General features: G+C 41.5%; 1 protein-coding gene across 3 annotated transcripts in view; it reads left to right on the forward strand.

Annotated features, from left to right (window-relative positions):
- WDR7 (WD repeat domain 7) overlaps positions 1 to 18567 on the forward strand; it is a 291523-nt gene that overhangs the window by 11717 nt on the left and 261239 nt on the right. For all 3 annotated transcript variants that reach the window (XM_037034791.1, XM_037034806.1, XM_037034797.1), the window contains exons 2-8: positions 1490 to 1569; positions 6027 to 6198; positions 11393 to 11499; positions 12956 to 13034; positions 15979 to 16153; positions 17347 to 17423; positions 18255 to 18374. In XM_037034791.1, the coding sequence (XP_036890686.1) occupies positions 6040 to 6198; positions 11393 to 11499; positions 12956 to 13034; positions 15979 to 16153; positions 17347 to 17423; positions 18255 to 18374 (717 nt within the window). In that variant the 5' untranslated portion in view covers positions 1490 to 1569; positions 6027 to 6039. The remainder of the gene's footprint in view (positions 1 to 1489; positions 1570 to 6026; positions 6199 to 11392; positions 11500 to 12955; positions 13035 to 15978; positions 16154 to 17346; positions 17424 to 18254; positions 18375 to 18567) is intronic.

Raw genomic sequence — 18567 nt, forward strand, 5'->3', positions numbered from 1 at the left:
CAATCCTTCACTCCTGCCTTCCTTTGAGGAATGTGTTCCAGTGAAAGCCCGATTAACCAGATTGACTGGAGAATGAAGTTTTCTGGTAAATGAAGGAGATGCAGAAGAGTGAAGAGCTTTGTTCATTAGGAACGGGGAGGTCTGTGCGTGCCCCAGAGCTCTGAGGTCAGTTTACAGTGTGATTTTGAGAGTTGCTAATGGTCTAAATAACCCCCCAAATAAAAATCTGGAAGATGATGATAAGTTGTAACTTCTCTCCATGACCAGATTAGGGAGACATATCATTTTTTTGTCAGTTACAAAAGCCTTTCTTGTACAACCGCTTAAATATAAAAAACAAAAGCAGATCAGCAGGAGGCAGACCCACATTTCCCGACCTTTCGAGGTGGCTTGGCTCACTGATAGAGGTGAGGGGTCACTGGGGTGGGCCCTTTGGTTGAATTCTCGGGTGCCATTTTAGGAAGATGTTTTCTGAGTTACAGTTCTCCAAGGCCAGGCTATGCCTCTGTTCTTCTTTGCCTCACTTACCTTCTCACCTTCCCTCCTTCCCTCCCTCCTTGCTTGCCTCCTCTGTCTTTCCCTATTACTCCGCTTGGGTGGTAATGGTCAGATTTTATCCAATAAAACACTTGACCTGTTTCCCACTGCTGTGAGGTTGAACTCCCAATCCCTTAAGAAGGCGGAGCGAGTCCTTCGCGTGTCGGCCTGCCGGTCTGCTCTTGTCATGCTGCCCTCTGCTCTGAAGCCTGCGAGTTTCACTGTCCGGAAAGGCGTGAGGTCTGTTAACCTCTGGGTCCAGGAACGTGATTCTGTGGGCCTCCTCCTCAGTCGGATCTTACTCATCCTCGCTCACCGTTTCTCCCAGGAATTCTTCCTGGACCCATTGAAGTTAGAATGTTCGTCTCTTAGGTCTTTACCTGTGATCTGTGGTCGCGAGGTTTCTAACACAGCACACCCTGTGGTACTTGTCTGCGTGTATGTAACCTCTACTGGTTAGTTGACTTGTGTTTTTTAGTCCACTGTTGTAGTGCCATGGTTTGGGCACACAGTGGGAACTTGGGAAGTGTGTACTGACGATAGTTGGTAGGAGAGCAGAATTTAATTTGAAAGCTATTTTACTATCGGGAAGGGAGTTCATAGTGTTATTTTTGACAACCTCGTACAGAACTGAATTGTCACATTTGCAGATAATAGAATTATGTTTGAGAAACATATATGGTAATACTTTTACGTTGTGGCAGAAAGTCAGTGAGAGAGATTAACCTGCTGAGAGATCCAATTTGATTAATTATTAAGTGGCAAAGCTGGAAGAACCCAGTAGATGTGGAAGCAGGACAGGAAATTGCAAGATCTGTGTTTCTCTTTAAATTAATGGTTACTGAGCGTCTGCCAGGTGCAAGGTGTTGCACTGGTCATCTTACCTGTTTGGTTTCTCTTAACCTTCATGGCCGCTTTCTGAAAGGAGGGTGTTTCTGTCCGTCTTTTACAGATGGGGAGGCCGAGACCCAGCGGGGCCACCTGTTCAAGATCGCACGGACGAGCCAGGACTTGAGTGCAGCCCTTTCAACTGTGAGTTCACTGTTCTTGCAATGATTATTTTCATTGTTGCTGACTGAAGTTAAAAAGTTGAACCTGCTCCCTTGGCCTTAAATCCCTTTAAGAAATAACCTTGGATTTAGAATGCACTTGGATGCCAGTGATCTTGCATCAGACCCGGAGAAGCCAGCGATCTCCAAATTGATGTGTGAGTTTGATGCGTCTCTAGTCGTGGCCACAGCAGGCTTTTCTGCAGACGTTTGCAAGCTGGTTTTTAAATTTGTAGAGAGATTAAGAGGACCTAGAATATCAAAGGAATCTTGAAAATAAGAACTAGCACATTTCTATGCTGGAAGGAGGTATCACTGTGTTCCTTTGGAGGGTACCTTTCTTGAATTCTGTTGTAAACCAGGCAAACTGGCTTTTGTACACTGGGCTTGTATAAAATTGAACTGTATACACATTATACAGTGACCCACCTAGACCTTCTAAGTCAAATGAATCTTCCCCATGTTGGCCGACTAAGGGTGCATTTTAATTACCTCTGCCAGTGCGTGGAGGGGCCTGGGCATGGGAGGATCCCCGGTGTTTGTGTCCCTGTTCTCGTCTCACCCCAGCGAGGCTCCCCTGTGACTTGCAGGGGCCTTAAGCTTTTTTCTTTACTGTAATTTCTTGTTCTTCTTCTTATGGCTTCACCTATGTGGTACATAGTTTTCTCATACACTTTGGGTATGTAGTGCATTTGCACGTGCAGTTAGGAATAGTGTACATTTACATGTAACAAAACTCGAAAACCGTGGCCTTAAACAACTATGGAGTTTATTTTTCCTGTGCAATGAAATGTTGAGTCTGAAGTTAGAGGAATGTTTATGAAGGTTGAGCCCTCCTATTTTTTTTTTAACTAATGCAGCATTTTAGCAAGGATGTACCTGTTTCCAGGGAGAGACCGCAGGGCCAGTGCCCCAGTGTCCTGGACAGTTTTCTCTGCTTTCAACCATCAAACAGTCCCCCAAACCCCTCTCCCCACAGTCTGCCCCCGACCCTGATTTAATACCCTGTTAACAGCAAGTGTGTTCAGAGGCCACAAATTCATTTCTCCACATGAATCCTGTAATAAGACTCCATTCCCCCTCTCTAGCCAAGATCTCAAACCTTACTCCCCTGTGTCTTTCAATACCATCTTCCAGGTGGTCACCACGCCCTTTTGATAGATTATTATTTATGTAGAAGTTGTTTCTGTTTCTTCTGTGTTTCACTGGAACTACCCCAATCCCAGGGCTAAAGTATGTGACTATCAGCTACTGGTTGTGATTCCCACTGCAGCTTCACTTCTGATTGTTACCTTTTAAATGTTTCACCTCACAGACACTTCCTGTGTAGAGCTTTTTGGTTCTCGTAGACCAGCCAAAATATAGCACAGGGTGTGTGTGTGTGTGTGTGTGTGTGTGTGTGTGTGTGTGTGTGTGTGTGTTTTGGAGTCAGGACAGGTTAATTTTTACAGTCTAATTTCCTTCGAAGTACCCCAGTGAACTTTGGATTCTGGCCCTCTCACCCACCCTCTAAACACACACACACACACCACCACCACCACCCCCCAACCCCCCCCCCCCCATAAGGTGGTAACTTTTTACTTTGGTGAGACAGAACTTCTTACCTTATTTTTCAGATAAGCAGTTAACTCTGATCCCCTGGGAAAGATGGAGTGAATTTCTTTACCATTAGTCCCTAGGGGAAATTGCTTTTTGGATAATTAATGAATTTTAGGTTATGTTCTCTTTTTTCCAAGTTTTCTTTTTTATTGTATAAATAATTGGCCATATGAGTTTATAAAAACAAGGATACATAAAGGGCAGCAAAATGGCATATAGTACAACTTCCTACTTGAAAGGATTGAACTTTGAATTTCATTTTACTTCCAGAATCTTTTTTAATTTTCTTCTAAAATTATTTTGAATTTTCACAGAATTCACATTTCTATCAAGCCTCAGAATGTGAGAGAAATCCTAGAAATTTCAAATTTGGTTCCATAAAATATAAGAATAGCACGTAGTATCTTCAAAGTAGATTGCAGAGAATTCAGCAATCCAGTCCTAAATTTAAAATTCAGAGCTAAAATGTAATAAAATTGTTGATCCAGAATATTCGGAGCAGATTGAAGCCATCTAAATGTAGTTCCATAGGTTATGTTCTTTTAAAAGGAGATATTCCTTTTAAAGGTTATGGGTTGAATTGTTTTTCCCTAAAATCCATATGCTGAAGTTCATACCACAGAATGTAAGGTTGTTTAGGTCTTTAGAAAAGTACTGAAGTTACAATGTGGTCACCAGGTGGGTCCCGATCCAGTATGACTGATGTCCTTATGAAAAGGGGAAGTGGGAGACAGACACGCACACGGGGAGGACGCCAGGCGAGCAGGAAGGGGGCCTTCTGCAAGCCACGGAGAGCTGCCCGGGACGGGCCCTTCCTTCCACAGCCCTCAGGTGGAACTGGCCCTGCCCACCCGTTCACACCTTATTTTGGACTTCCAGCCTCAAGAACTGTGAGACAGAAATTCTGTTGTTTAAGACACTCAGTTTGTAGTCGCAGCATCTCCAGAAAACGAATCCAATCCCTAATGAAGATCCTTAATTGCCCTTGATGAGAACTCTCAGATTCTGGTTGACTGTCGGTTCTTGATTTTTTGTGAGGATACGCGGATTATTTTTTTCTGAAATCTTTGTGATTATTTTAGCTTCTGGAGAAGCTGGGTTAGGGACCCATGCGTTTTTTAATGACGTGAGCGATGCCTTCATCACGTTTGGGTGATTATTTTCACTTGTCGCAAGTGCTATGCAATGCACTATTCTCCCAGGTTTTCTTGAGTCGCCCAGTCACTTGAATACCGGAATGCTCCTGAGTGTTAGAGCAGGCAGGCCCATCTGCCCAGAGCACACACATTCCTTAGTCCCGAGGTTTCGTGTGTGCATTCCCTTTACGCTGGGCAGTAGGCACCGAATGTGAGTTCTCAGGTACCTAGAGAAACAGTGTTCTCTCCAGATCTCGCCATATTGGGTTTGGTGCTGTGAGCTTGTTTAATGGAGAGACATCTTCTTTGGGTGCTGTCACCATGGAAACAGGAGCTCCTTCCAGATTCTCAGTTTGAGAAGACCATTGTTCGATGTGTTACTCAGCCAGGAACGTGCTGTACCGAGTTTGTTGGAGTTGCTTCAGCGCGTTGTTCCATTTTCTGGTATCAGACAGATGTGGAGATAGTGGTGAGTGTCAGGGTCATTTATGAAATGGACATGATACAGACAGGGTTTTATTAATAGGAACTAAACTTGGATTTTATAAAAAATGTATACTTTTTACTTAGAGCAAAAAGATAGTTTTGGAGAAAAAAATGAATGAAAGCCATGTATCTAACAAAAATAAAAGATGCAATATACATTGTTTTTAGTAAACATTCCAGTGTCATCCTAATTTTTTTACTTGCCTAATTTTCTAGTGACTATTCTTTTTTAAAAGAGATTTTAGTTTTTATGTTTTGTTTAAGAAGGACAGGTAGTACCTTAAAGAAGAGACACTTGCTAAAACCATCTAGCACTTAGACCATGGCTATCAAACTAGTTTCTTTTACAGAGAGTGTCTGTCCTTTGGGTGTTACTGAAAGTATCTTAGGACAGTCTCAGCATTCTAGAGAGTCCATCATTATTCACATGTTATTGTCACTTAAAAATCTTGGGTGGAAAAAGATCACTGCTGTGACGTTTCTTTGGGCTGACCATCGTCCGGCCTGTTAGGGGTGACCCCATCCCCACGCCTGGGCGGCGTCTCACAAGACTTGTCAGTGTTCTGCTGACTGTGGAGCCCTCGTTGATTGTTCCAGTCTTCATTTCTCTCTAATGTCTCTGAGTTTGTATTTAGGTATTTAGACTAGAACTAAATTTTTATTACGCAGAAAGGAGTTGAAAGGGAAATCCTTTTTCTCTCAAGGTTCATAAAAGGCCCTCATGACCTTGAGACATAAGAGGTTTGTAATAAATACGGTTGAGTGAGTTTCCCATTGAACACATGCTTTTTAATGTTTAGAACTGTGAAACAGCACGGAGTGTGTCTTGGCCTTGATGTTTAGTACTGGTCTGGAGACACAGGAAGATCTGGAGACCTCACTTGTCGTGGGCAGCACAGCAGAGCAAGGCTGTCAGGTTCCGACTGAAGCTCCGTCACAGCACTGTTCACTCTGTGACTGCGTACGACTCAGTGCCTTTATTTGAGAAGGAGGGTGACACTGGTACTTCCTGCGGGATTTGTCGGGAGGATGAGTGGAGATTTTAATGGCACTTTACATTTATAAAAATGAGACTTTATATACTTTTGTATATACATATATGTTATATGTATATAATGTTTAGAAGAATTCTGAGGCTTTGGGAGTTTAAGTTGGCTTCATAATCAAAATGTGTCATATGCATTTGTGATATTTGGCGTTACTCTGGTAACCTTTCCAGGTTTCAAAACACAATGGCAGGAAACAGCCTTGTTCTGCCCATCGTTCTCTGGGGTCGCAGAGCACCCACACATTGCATCTCAGCGGTGCTCTTAACGGACGACGGGGCCACGGTTGTAACCGGATGCCATGACGGCCAGATATGTCTCTGGGATCTTTCAGCAGAATTGGAAGTGAGTATCTGAAATGGCTCTTGCGCTTTTTATTTTTTAAAGATGTTATTTATTTATTTGTTTTTTAGAGAGTGGGGAAGGGAAGGAGAAAGAGAGGGAGAGAAACATCAATGTGGGAGAGATAAATAGATCAGTTGCCTCTCACACGCCCCCCAACCGGGGACCTGACCCACAATGCAGGCATATGCCATGACTGGGAATCGAACCAGCCACCCTTTGGTTCACAGGCCAGTGCCCAATCCACTGGTCCACACCAGCAAGGGCTAATCTGTTTTTTATCCTTATGGGTTTGCCTGTTCTGGGCATTTCATATAAATGGAATACATGGGTGTGTGTGTGTGTGTGTGTGAGAGAGAGAGAGTAGCTTAGTATACTATCTAGCATAGTATTTTCTAGGTTTATTCCTGTTGTAGCATGTATCAATATTTAATTTCTTCTAAATGCCAAATATATCCCATTTGTATGGGTACAATGCGTTTATTTGTCTTTTTATCAGTTGGCAGATATATGGGGGGTTTTCCTTTGGCCATACTGAATAATGCTGCTTTGAACATTTGTGAGTGAGTTTTTGTGTGGACACGTTTCCATTGCTCTTAGGTATACACCTAGTGTGAAATTGCCGACTGGAAAAATGATTCGTGCATTTGGATAACATGTAAAGGCTAGCCAGATTAATAAGCTGCAAAATAGTTAGAGATGAGTGTTGTAGAATGTGATATGCTTTCAGAACTGATATCAAACTAAATGTGAATCAGCCACACAGAGAGGAGAAAAAAAAATACCTTCTTTAAAAAAGATTTTATTTGTTTACCTTTAGAGAGGGGAGAAGGGAGGTAGAAAAAGTGAGGGAGAGAAACAGCAATGTGCTAGAGACACATACATCAGTTGCCTCACACACACCCCCAACTAAGGACCTGGCTCGCTACCCAGGCATGTGCCTTAACTGGGAACAGAACCAGTGATCCTTTGGGTAGCAGGCTGGCATTCAATCCACTGAGGCACACCAGCTAGGAAAAAAATAGTACCATGTTTTACTGGAGTCATTATAAGCAGTTAAGATTTAACTGGTAAGATTTTAAAAACAATTCTTTTACTGCATGGATTTCACTAGAACATTCTGTTTATTTAAGTTCAGTTAAGAGGGATAAAAGTGACTGAGGCTGGTGTGAGAATTGGTTGGGGCGGGGGAGGCAGCCAGGAGAGAAATAAATCTCTTGACAGATATTAAAGGAATTGGGCTATTTATCCAGGGGGAAGGAAGGCTAAATAAAAGGTGGCTTGGTTATTGTCTTTGATATATATGGAGGGTCTTCTTAAGTATTGTACTTTTCAGCAACTATTTATGCCAACTATTGAAGACCAGTGAAAAGAAATGTAGCATTCAGAAGGAAGGCCCAAGATGCCTTCTTTAAAGGTCATGGTATCTTCTCTTCTTCTTTTGCTAGGAAAGGATTCAGAACTGTGGCTAGAACTTTTGCCATCCATATCTTGGTCTCCATTCACAAGTGAAAAGAGGGCTCTGTGGCCTAGCACGGTGGCAGTGCCCTGTCGGAGAGAAACTGTAGGGGCAGCAGTTCAGTGGGTGCCTAGGGAGGTGCTAAGAGTAAAGGAGGAACCCTGTTGGCAGAGAGACTGTCCTTTATATGCAAACTGTGTAAAGCCTGGCTGCCTGTGCAGTTGCTGGGTATCTGTGAGACTGGTTCCCATCTGCTTGGAGCTTCCCTCGTGGGGAAGCAGACCTGTGCAGAGAACCATGTTGTCCACGGCATTGATGAAAGAAGTGAATGTCAAGTGGGTTCTTAGCCTTGGAAAGCAGGCACACGGCTTGAGTCTCGGCTACTCTGGTGTGTAGATGTGTGACTTCCAGCAACAAGCCAAGTGTGTGCCTAAGCCTCACCTTGTTTGTTTGTTTCTGCCACGAAAGGTTGTGTTAAGGATTCTATGGAGGAATGCGTATTAAGCAGCTTGCACATTATAAAGATTTATTTAATAAATGCTAAGTATAGCATCTCAGTAGTAGAAAGGAAAAAAAAAACAGGTAAAGGGGATTAAAAAGGAGGAGCGCTGAATGATGGCCAGCTGTAGAACCAGCCTCAAGGCCCCAGATTGGAGCGCCGGTGCTACTGTTTACTCTTACTTAAGAATTGATACATCACATCGTTTTATTCTAATATCTTGTATTGCCACTGATAACTTGATATCTGTCACTTGGAGCTGTGTGGTTGTCGAAGATGGACAGTTTTTGTGCATCAGTTGAGTAGATTATTTTGTGATACTTCTGTGTACTGATTGTATGTGAAAATGTTTAGTTAATGACTATGACATAAGTTTTTATGGAATATGGTGAAATATAAATAAAAAGTATAAATGTAATACCATGCCATATATTTACTTTTTTCTCCTGATTAATAATATTAATGCTTATTTCCTCTATAACTCTTGATTTCATAACTGTGATTATAATTGTGATTTAGCATTGATACAAGGCATTGATGTATTTGGGGATAGTTGTCTCTGTATCGCAATCAATCTTTTGCATTGGTCAGTGTGTCTGTGTTTATTCCAGTGCCATACTCTTTGGATTATGAGAGCTTTATAATAGAGTTTGAAATCAGGAAGTGTGAGGTCTCCAACATTGTTCTTCTTTCTTAAAATTGCTTTGGCTCTTTGGAATCCTTTGTGTGTGTGTGTGTGTGTGTTTTAAAGATTTTATTTATTTTATCTTTAGAGGGGAAGGGAAGGAGAGAGGGAGAGAAACATCGATGTATGGTTGCCTCTCATGTGTCCCCTGCTAGGAACTGTCCTGCAACCTAGGCATGTGCCCTGACTGGGAATCAAACCACGGTTGTTTGGTTTGCAGGCCTGCACTCAATCCACTGAGCTACACCAGCCAGAGCTAGAGTCTGTTGAATTGACTCCAGAGTCTCTTGAATTTTTGGAGGTTCCATATGATTTAGGATTTTTTTTTTATTTCTGTGAAAAATGCCATTGGAATTTTGTTAAGATTGCATTGAATGTATAAATGGCTTTGGGTAGTATGGACATTTTAACAATATTAGTTCTTAATTCTCTTTCAGATATTTTGTTGTTAGCGTGTAGGAACACAACTGATTTTTGTATGCTTATTTTGTATCCTTCAACTTACCTGAGTTTGTTGATTGGTTTTTCCAGTCTTTTGGTGAAGTCTTTAGGATTTTCTTTATATAAAATCATGTCATGTTCAAACAGACAGTTTTACTTCTTTCCTTTCTTTTTTTCTTTTTAAGATTTTATTTATTTATCTTCAGAGGGTAAGGGAAGGAAAGAGGGAGAGAAACATCAATGTATGGTTGCCTCTGGTGTGTCCCCTGCTGGGAACTGGCCTGCAACCCAGGCATGTGCCCTGACTGGGAATCGAACCTCGATCCTCTGGTTCACAGGCCCAAGCTCAATCCACTGAGCTACGCCAGCCAGGGCTAACTTTCTTTTCAATTCGGATGCCTTTTATTTCTTTTTCTTGACTAATCACTTGGTCCAGGACTTACAATAATATATTGAATAGAAGTGGCAAGAATGAACATCCTTGTCATGTTCCTGATCTTACAGGAAAAGCTTTTAGCTTTTTCACTGTTGAGTGCAGTGGTAGCTGTGGCCTTGTCATGTGTGGCCTCTATTATGTTGAGGTATAGTCCTTCTGTTCCTAGTAGGAGTGTCCCACCTTTTGGCATCTCTGGTCCACACTGGAAGAAGAAGAGTTATTTTGGGCCATACTCTAAATGCATTGTGACATGTAATCACAAAAAAAATCTTGTAATGTTTTAGGTAAATTTACAATTTTGTGTTGGGCCACACTCATAGCCATCCAAGCCACATGCGGCCTAAGGGCCGCAGGGTGCACACCCCTGGTAGAGTTTTTGATCATGAAAGGATATTGAATTTTGTCAAATGCTTTTGTTGTCTCTGTTGAGATGACCGTGTGATTTTTTATTCTGTACCCAAATATTTTTGTCCACTTTCTAGATTCTGGTGGGAGTAAAGTCCAGTTCTAGTTACCCTATTATGGCTGAAAACAGTAGTTTCCAGCAAAGCCATATACACAAGATATAAAATGAACTACTGGTAAATTTGATTTTGGGGGGGAGAAATTAAAGAATTGATGAAGAGCTTTTCTTACAGTGAAAGAACACTGAGTCTTTGTAGAGAATAAGATTGGATATGAGAAAACTCTGTAGGCCTGTTCTAACCATAAGTAATGATTACATTTTTCTCTTACTTACAACTGTAAAGGATGGCTGAGATGAATTTGATTTGGAAAATTTCTTCAGCTGTCACATGCAATCTCAGTACTTTTCCCATGCAATATTTAATTCTGAATAATTTAGTTTTCCTATGAAGTTAGGATAAATTATTTGCCAGATGGACACCTTTGGTGGTACAAAGAGGCTTTAAAGGTATCTGTCATGTTCTTTTTCACTAGATCTTGCATATGTGGTTATTCAGTGCAGTCTTTATATCTTACATGTTATATTATTTGTATGTATTAAATATTCAATTTTAAAACACATCCCAAAATAGCATAAGGCCCTGAAGTAATAACATGCAGTTTGGTACAAAGTGGATGAATTTGGGAGCATATTGTCAGACTGTGTTAGAAAGTGGGTATTCTGTGTAGTTGCGTGGCTTTGGGGAATTCTTTCTGTAGGGCACCATGTCACTAAATCATTAGCCTGTGAAGGTCATTCTTAGTTCCTGACAGTTAATGTTGGTGTCAGCATTTGGGAGGATTTCTGTAATCTATTTTTTTTTTGTATTTGGGGATATCAATCTAAATACTTCAAATGTGCTTTTAGATCAATGAATCTGTTATTTAAAAATAAGTGAGGTTAAATTGTTTTATGTGCTAATTCGCACTCTAATTCACAGCTTAAGACCTGCTGCCCTGGTGTGAACCCTGTCTCCATCACTCTGGTTTTGATACTGGACAAGTAATGTCCCTTCTTGGTGTTCCAGCTACAGTGTCAGAACCACTTGGCAGGGTGACTGGGAGCATTAAATAGGGGGGAGTCACTGTTTCGTTCTTCTTAGTGTTTTGATATTCTGAGCACTTCTTTGCAAATCTAAATCCTTATATTTATGAGAATATTTAACTGGATCCCTGAAGAAGATTAATTTTTAAAAATTTGGTTCTCATATGAGCATATGTGTGTGTTTCTAGGTTAATCCTCGAGCACTGTTATTTGGTCACACGGCTTCAATCACCTGTTTGTCTAGAGCGTGTGCTTCTAGTGACAAACAGTATATCGTGAGCGCGTCTGCGAGTGGGTGAGTGTTTTCCGCTTCCCTGTGTCCTCGTCAGTCTTCATTGAAGGGAGTACCAGTGTAGTAGTGAGCAGGGAAGAACTTTTTCTTTTGTATCTTAAGTAAATTCTTGAGTTGTTTAAACTCAAAGATATTTGGAAACGTGGTTTTAAAAATGTGTGTTTCATCTTTATTAATGATTTTTATAATACTTTTTTACTATAATGTATTATGTCTTTACCTTGCTTTTGAGAAACTCAGAATACCATAAAAATTGAAGCTGAGCATTAATTCTGGCGTTGCTGTTGAGTTGGCGGACAACTCTGACAGTTTTTAAAAACCTGGTGATGCTACGCTAGCATCAGTTTGGGAGGTGGAGCCATACAAAAGATCGTATAGCTATATTGATATATACTGATACACTAGTGTAGCCACATATATTCCTAAACCTCAGAGTGTAACTTCCTTTTGGAGAGAGATTGTTGGACAGTAGATATCGGGTACAGAGTATACGGAAGTTTAAACCTTTTTTGGTGCTTAGAAAATTGTACATGTTCACAATATGTCATTGAAGAGAGTTGGGGAACTGGAAGATAATTTTCTAAGTTGTGTCCTCCACTCTCCCCATAATTTTATGAATTTGAAAAGAACCTGTGTAACTATTTGGAATAAGAAGAGGCAGCACCAGGTAAAAATATAGTACTTTTTGGTCAATTCAGGTATGACTCACGTTATAATACATAGTCTACATAGATTGAGCTTTTTTTGAAAAAAATTGTTTCATACCATGTTTTTTTAAGAGAAGGAAGACATTGACATTTCTGGTTTCGAATATTGTGTTTTTAGTTTGACATGTAAGCTTTTCTGTCTATGCATTTAATAAAACTTCTGCAATAAACACAGAATCAAAACTGGAATATTATAGTTAATTTGAAAAGGTTTCGAATTTTAACTTTATTTGTTTTTTGCAGTGCTAGGTTTTGTAGTTCTGTTGATGACCAATCCAGTGCTATAAATTAGTAGTTTATATCTTGTTTTTGTCACTTGCCTCTCCCCCACGCCACCATGTCACCTGGGGCTCTGCTCTGCTTTGTCATTATCCTAACTTTGAGATTGAGGTTGAGGGAGCAACCCCCATCTGAATCAGCCAGTATGTAGGACGAAGGCAGAGGACAGAGAAAGTTCTGGAGGGTCTTGCATCAGTTCTAGCCAGAACCACTCACAGTACTCCACCCACCAAAGGGGAGCCAGAAGTGTGATCCTCCCAAGTGGGAAACAGTGTGGATTAAGGTGGGGTGGGCGGGTTGGAAAGGAGGCTGGGACAGTGAGTGGGAGGACCAGGATTTTTGATGAATAGCAATAATGAGTGTGCACTACTTCTTCTGAAATGTACTAGTTTTAACGGAAGATTGCACTGTGACAGAGTTGAGCAGTGCTTTTAAAAATCCAATTTAAAGTTTGCTATTCTTTTGCTTTATAGAGAAATGTGTCTCTGGGATGTGAATGACGGCAGATGCATTGAATTTACAAAATTAGCCTGCACACACACCGGCATACAGGTGAGTATCTATTTCTGTAACTGCCCAAGTCAGCACAGTTATTACAGGTATTCGAGTAAAAATGTTTTTTAGACACTGCACTGTATTTTTCTGTGAAAAATGGGTGGGGCCGAAAAGAAGACAGAATTACAGTAGTGAAAGTACTCCTCTTGCAATGGTATGGTGGGCGCCATGGGGGAGGGGCGGTACAGGAGCCCGCATGGGGAAGCGCCAGGTGGGTGAGTCACCTAGACCCTAAATAAGGGGATTCTTTCCTGCTGAAGCCCTTCTGGTTCCAGTCATCTTGACACAAACTGACCCACTTTGTGGATCATACCCTTTCGAGTGTCTGTGTAGGTGGGGCAGAGGTGCGTTGTCTGACTTTCCAGCTCTGTGCAAGAAACGACCATTGCATGTGGCTGGCTCGCACAGGAATTTATGGTTTCTGACTTACATTCTAATACTCTTTCTTACTCTTTCATAATTGTCAGGTTCTTTGTGCTTCTACTCACTCATCATGTACTGTGTCGAGTGTAGGGAAAATTGCAAGTATATAGGAAATATGATTTATGTTCTTAATGGGGAAGGAGAGGGAAGAGAAGAGAACTCACATTTTTGAGCAAATATTGTGTAGGCATTTCTTGTATGGTGTTTCCTTTAGTCCTTCCCACATCCTTTCTAATTAAATAGGAGTGTGTCATTTTATGTATAAGGAAACAGGCCCGGGCAGATTAAGTGACTTGCCCCCACCTCACAGTGAGTCATTCCTGGTGCCAGGATCCCAAGTCAGGTTTCTCGAGGGACTTGTCCTTTCTGTCATACTGCCTCCCTTAAACCAAACTGGCACAGCCGTTTGCTGTAGGAAAAACCTTCTGTGCCAGCCCAGATTGAAAAGCAGTGGAACTGTTCGCGGGGGAGGTGGTGATGAGCGTGATAAAGGCACAGGCCTGTAGAAATTTTCCTTTTCAATGCTGTCAGGGTCTATGCTTTTTATTTAAAAGGCATTCGTTGTATATTTTCTGTCATACGAAGACCCTTCAAGGTTCATAGAGAGAAAAGGGGTAATAAAATGATGGAGAGTCATTGACTTGATAGGCCCCTTTAATTGGAAAATTATATAGAAATGTCTTGAACTCACTGGATTGAGTCTTTTGACAGTTGCGTAACTTTATGATTTAAAAACTTTTGGTTTACATTTTAAGAAAAATATCTGTATTTATTCCGTGTCTTTCTGGTGCCGCCTCTTTATCAGATCCTAAGGCAGGCCTTCTGCAATTAGGCTGGCCCCCAGCTCTAAGGAGAAGATGCTCTTTGCATGTTCACTGGTGCATGACAGTTGTTTCCTGTGCAATCTTCACCCTCCCAGGTGCAGAAGCCCGTTGTTTTTATACACAGAGAAACGGTAAACCTTGGTGACTCGCCCTTTCTGGAGTCCGGTGAAATGCCAACATAGGAGACTGTCATGTGGGGACATCCCTTTTTAATATTCTACTCAGGGCACTTTCTTTGCCAGTATCCAAGTGTCTAAGAAGCCAAATTAGTGTTCAAAAGATTGTTTGGGAGTTGAACTTCAAAGCCAAAGGTGGGAGGCAGTTAGGCAGGCAGGTCTGGGAAAATACCCCGCCCTCAGGGGAGGCCTCTTCTCTGGTGACTACAGCGCTCCTGTCTCTCCTGGCTGGTGTTGGGTGATCAGTGACCAAGTTTGCCTCTCTGCACCCAGCCTTTGCTCCTTGGCATACCCTCCCCTTCTATGGGTCAATACTACCTGTGGTCACATTGTCATATGTGAGTGCCTGGCAGACCCCGGGCCCTCCAGGTGGTGTGTCGTGTTTTTTGAATCAGCCTCCTGAGGTCTAGAGGTGCCCCCTCCGTGGTCTGCATTTCAGTGCGTCTTCTCTCAGCATTCCAGTGGCGCTGCCTTGCCCTTACTGAATGTGCTGCATGATCTGATCAGTGTTTATGTGTGAGCAGTTGGCCCTTTTCCACAGGGTGCTCCATGTTGGAGAAAAGATTGCATTTCTCCGCATACGTGTTGAGCTCTGACACAGGTCTAATGGCTGTGGGAGAAGATTGGCCCCGGGTTTCTTAGTAATGCCCCAAGTTTGGAATGGTTGCAGCATCGCCTTGTGTGCTGTGTAGCTTGCCCTCATGTGATTCGTGGGAAGTCTCATCCTTGGGAAGTGGTAGTCTGGGTATCAGAGGCCTTTACCTTCTAAAAATTCCGTAGGGGGATCATTTGAAAGAGAGTCATGATTTTTTGAAGCTGAGGGCCTTTGGTAAGATGTTGGCCTCGTTTTGATGGTTATTCTTCCTCTGCTCTTCAGTGGGTGGAAACCAGCCTTACCCTTTGGCCTTAGTTATTCCTGGCAGGAGTGACATGTCGATCGTGATTGTGTTGGTTCTTCTTCTATTTTCCTTCCACAAAGTGTAAACGTGTTCTGTGGGAATAGTTAACAACGTTGTTTCATCCTCTAGTTTGAAATAACACACTTAGGTTCATCAGAATTTGCTTCTGATCGTAATATGTTTGCCCATCTTCTAAAGTTTGTTTGGTCATAACTAGTAATTACAATCCTGTAACCACCTATTCCTATTCATCTAAAATTCCTATTATTTTTGTGACCCATCTGAGCTTCCCCTTTGCTTTAATTTGTGAATCCGATTTTATTTTGATAGTTCATTAATTCATTCAACCATCCTGTTTCTGATGCTTCAGGAGGATAAAAAGGAGAATTAGGAATTTTCCAGCGTAGTTCAAAAGGGAGGATAGGTGTGAGGGAAAGAATAATATTTGTAGGTATTTTGAAATATAATGCAACTTCTGTGTACGTGCAGACATAGACATGTAACATATACCGCATATTACACGTCTGAAGTATTACAGAAAAACATAGGCCTCATTATTGATGAATGCATGGGAATCATGTATCTTTGCAAAGAACATTTAAACTCTTTTCCCTTCCAGTTCTATCAGTTCTCTGTTGGAAATCAGAGAGAGGGAAGGCTGTTATGCCATGGCCATTACCCTGAAATCCTTGTCGTGGATGCCACCAGCCTTGAGGTCTTATACTCCTTGGTATCAAAGATAGCTCCGGACTGGATTAGCTCCATGAGTGTCATTCGGTCCCGCCGAACGCAAGGTCAGTGTGTGGTGCCCTTTGGAACTTCAGCTCCGTGACTTGGGCTTAGCTCACTGTAGAGTTCTGTGATGTGCCACATGTCGATATATTTGGCTATATTCTTCTATTTAAGAAATAGCTAATCGTTTATGGCCCATCTCTACCTTCATAAAGGATTCCTTGGTTGAATTAAGATTTCAAGTGTTTGGTTATCTCCATTCCATGGAATAGCTACCAGCTTTCAGCAGTCTCAGCGTGGGGTGATTTCCAGAAAGGGAGGACCGAGATCTTAACCCCTTGCAGGGAGGGTGGGAGGAACCATAATTCCACGTTTCTTGGGTGTGTTTTGTCGCTTGCATAAGAGGCGTAGGAAGTGTTTCCACTTTATGTGAAGAGAGTGAAAAGGAAGGGGATTGTGCACAGTTAGATTTAGTGAGAGTTCCTGGTATATTTGGCTGCACTCTTACCCAAAGCTTGTGAATTTAGGTTTTCATCATGTCTTTCTCTCTTTTTTTTTAAATTTTATTTATTTATTTATCTTTAGAGGGGAAGGAGAGAGGGAGAGAGACATCAATGTATGGTCGCCTTTCGTGTGTCCCCTGCTGGGAGTTGGCCTGCAGGGAACTGGCCTGCAACCTAGGCATGTGCCCTGACTGGGAATCGAACTGTGATCCTCTGGTTCACAGTCCTGTGCTCAATCCACTGAGCTACGCCAGCCATGGCCATCATGTCTTTCTCTTGATCACTGTCTATGGAGGGTGTATCGTGCAATGAAATGTCTAGAAGGCAGGCAGGAGAGGTGGGAAAGTGGGCGAACTAGTGCCTTGAAGGAATAAAGTGAGTTTGCTCATCCATGATAAATAATTAGAAATTATGAATTTTGAAAATAAAAGTTCTTTGTTACATAGTAATTGAGAATTTTTAAAATTATTAAAAATGTAGTTACAAATAAAACATAATTTCAAGTAGCTAGAAACAGCTTTTCCCCGAATTCCCAATTTTTGGTCGTCTCTATTTTGTTTCAGAATCTAGTTCCTGCTATTTTATGAAATACAGAATTATGTTTTTGTGCCAATTATAAAAGGCACTGTTATGCAGTTTAATTAAAGCGAACCAGGTTCCATGTTACTATTGCGATTGTGTTTCTATTTAGAAAAAGTGTAGAAACAAACACTGTATTTCTAACCTTGGCTTTTTGCTCCTTTTTGGCTTAGAGGACACCGTGGTAGCCCTCTCAGTGACGGGCATCTTGAAGGTGTGGATTGTGACCTCTGACATGAGTGGCATGCAGGTGAGACAGATGAGACTGGAGTTACTTTCTCTGTTTTCCTTAGGAAGTCTTCGATTTCAGTAGTGATATCTGTATGCCTTCTTTTCTTAAAGGGGAAAGGAAAAGCTAGTTTTTTAAACAGTCTTATTGATACAGAATATCTCCTAGAACACTGTCCCTGTAAGTGGATTAATTTTTTCACTTTTGATGGTCAACATTGGCTGTATCGAGGATAGAAACAGAGACAGTGCACAGGGTAGGAAGTAGAGAAACACACAGAAGAGAATAGGATCTTCCTCAGTTGCTTCTGTTTAAGTTAAAAGTTAAAAAACGTAGTTTGCTCTAGGGAAAAAACATAAAGCCAACCACCACAAAAAAGTATATAAAGCCAGTTTCCTCTATCCCTGTTCTTTAGGCTTGCATTCCTTGTTACTTTTTAGTAAGAAAGGTGGATTCGTGTTCTGATAATATTGGTGTTAATCTCTTTAGCCAGGGAAGTCTTAGACGTTAAATCTGGGGGAAGCTGGATGAATTGATCAGCCGTTCTTAAACATGAAGGCATGGCTAGCTACGAAAACTAGGGTTGACTCAAAACTTTTTATCATTTACTGCCAGAGTGATGACACTCTGATTCTCCTCAGTCTTTTAATCTTAAGTGGTGTTGTAGCAAAGATGCCATTCCCAGATGTTTTTATAATGTATTTTTGTTGCTTTTTACTGCCTTGGTTCTCACATGATGGACAAAAATGACCATTGCAAGTGATGTCTTTGTTTCATTTGTTTTATTATTGTGCAATAATTTTAATTGGCAACCAAGCCATTCCTAAAATTTTGCAAATCTTTCTCTTTCAGGACACTGAGCCAATATTTGAGGAGGAATCCAAACCAATTTATTGTCAGAATTGCCAAAGCATCTCTTTCTGTGCATTCACACAAAGGTCGCTTTTGGTTGTGTGCTCCAAGTATTGGAGGGTAAGATAAATAACAAGTGAGAAGCTGTATTTTTACCCTTCAAGATGTTTGCCCAGGTCTGTGTGGCTCCGTTGGTTGGAGCATCGTCCTGTAACCAAAAGGCACATGCCTAGGTTGTAGGTTCAGTCTGTGGTCCAGACGCATATGGGAGGCAACCAGTTGATGCTTCTTGCATTGATGTTTCTCCCTCTCC

This window comes from Sturnira hondurensis, unplaced genomic scaffold, assembly GCF_014824575.4.
Source record: "Sturnira hondurensis isolate 20B ecotype Veracruz unplaced genomic scaffold, ASM1482457v3 Scaffold0001872, whole genome shotgun sequence".
Classification (NCBI taxonomy): Eukaryota; Metazoa; Chordata; class Mammalia; order Chiroptera; family Phyllostomidae; genus Sturnira; species Sturnira hondurensis.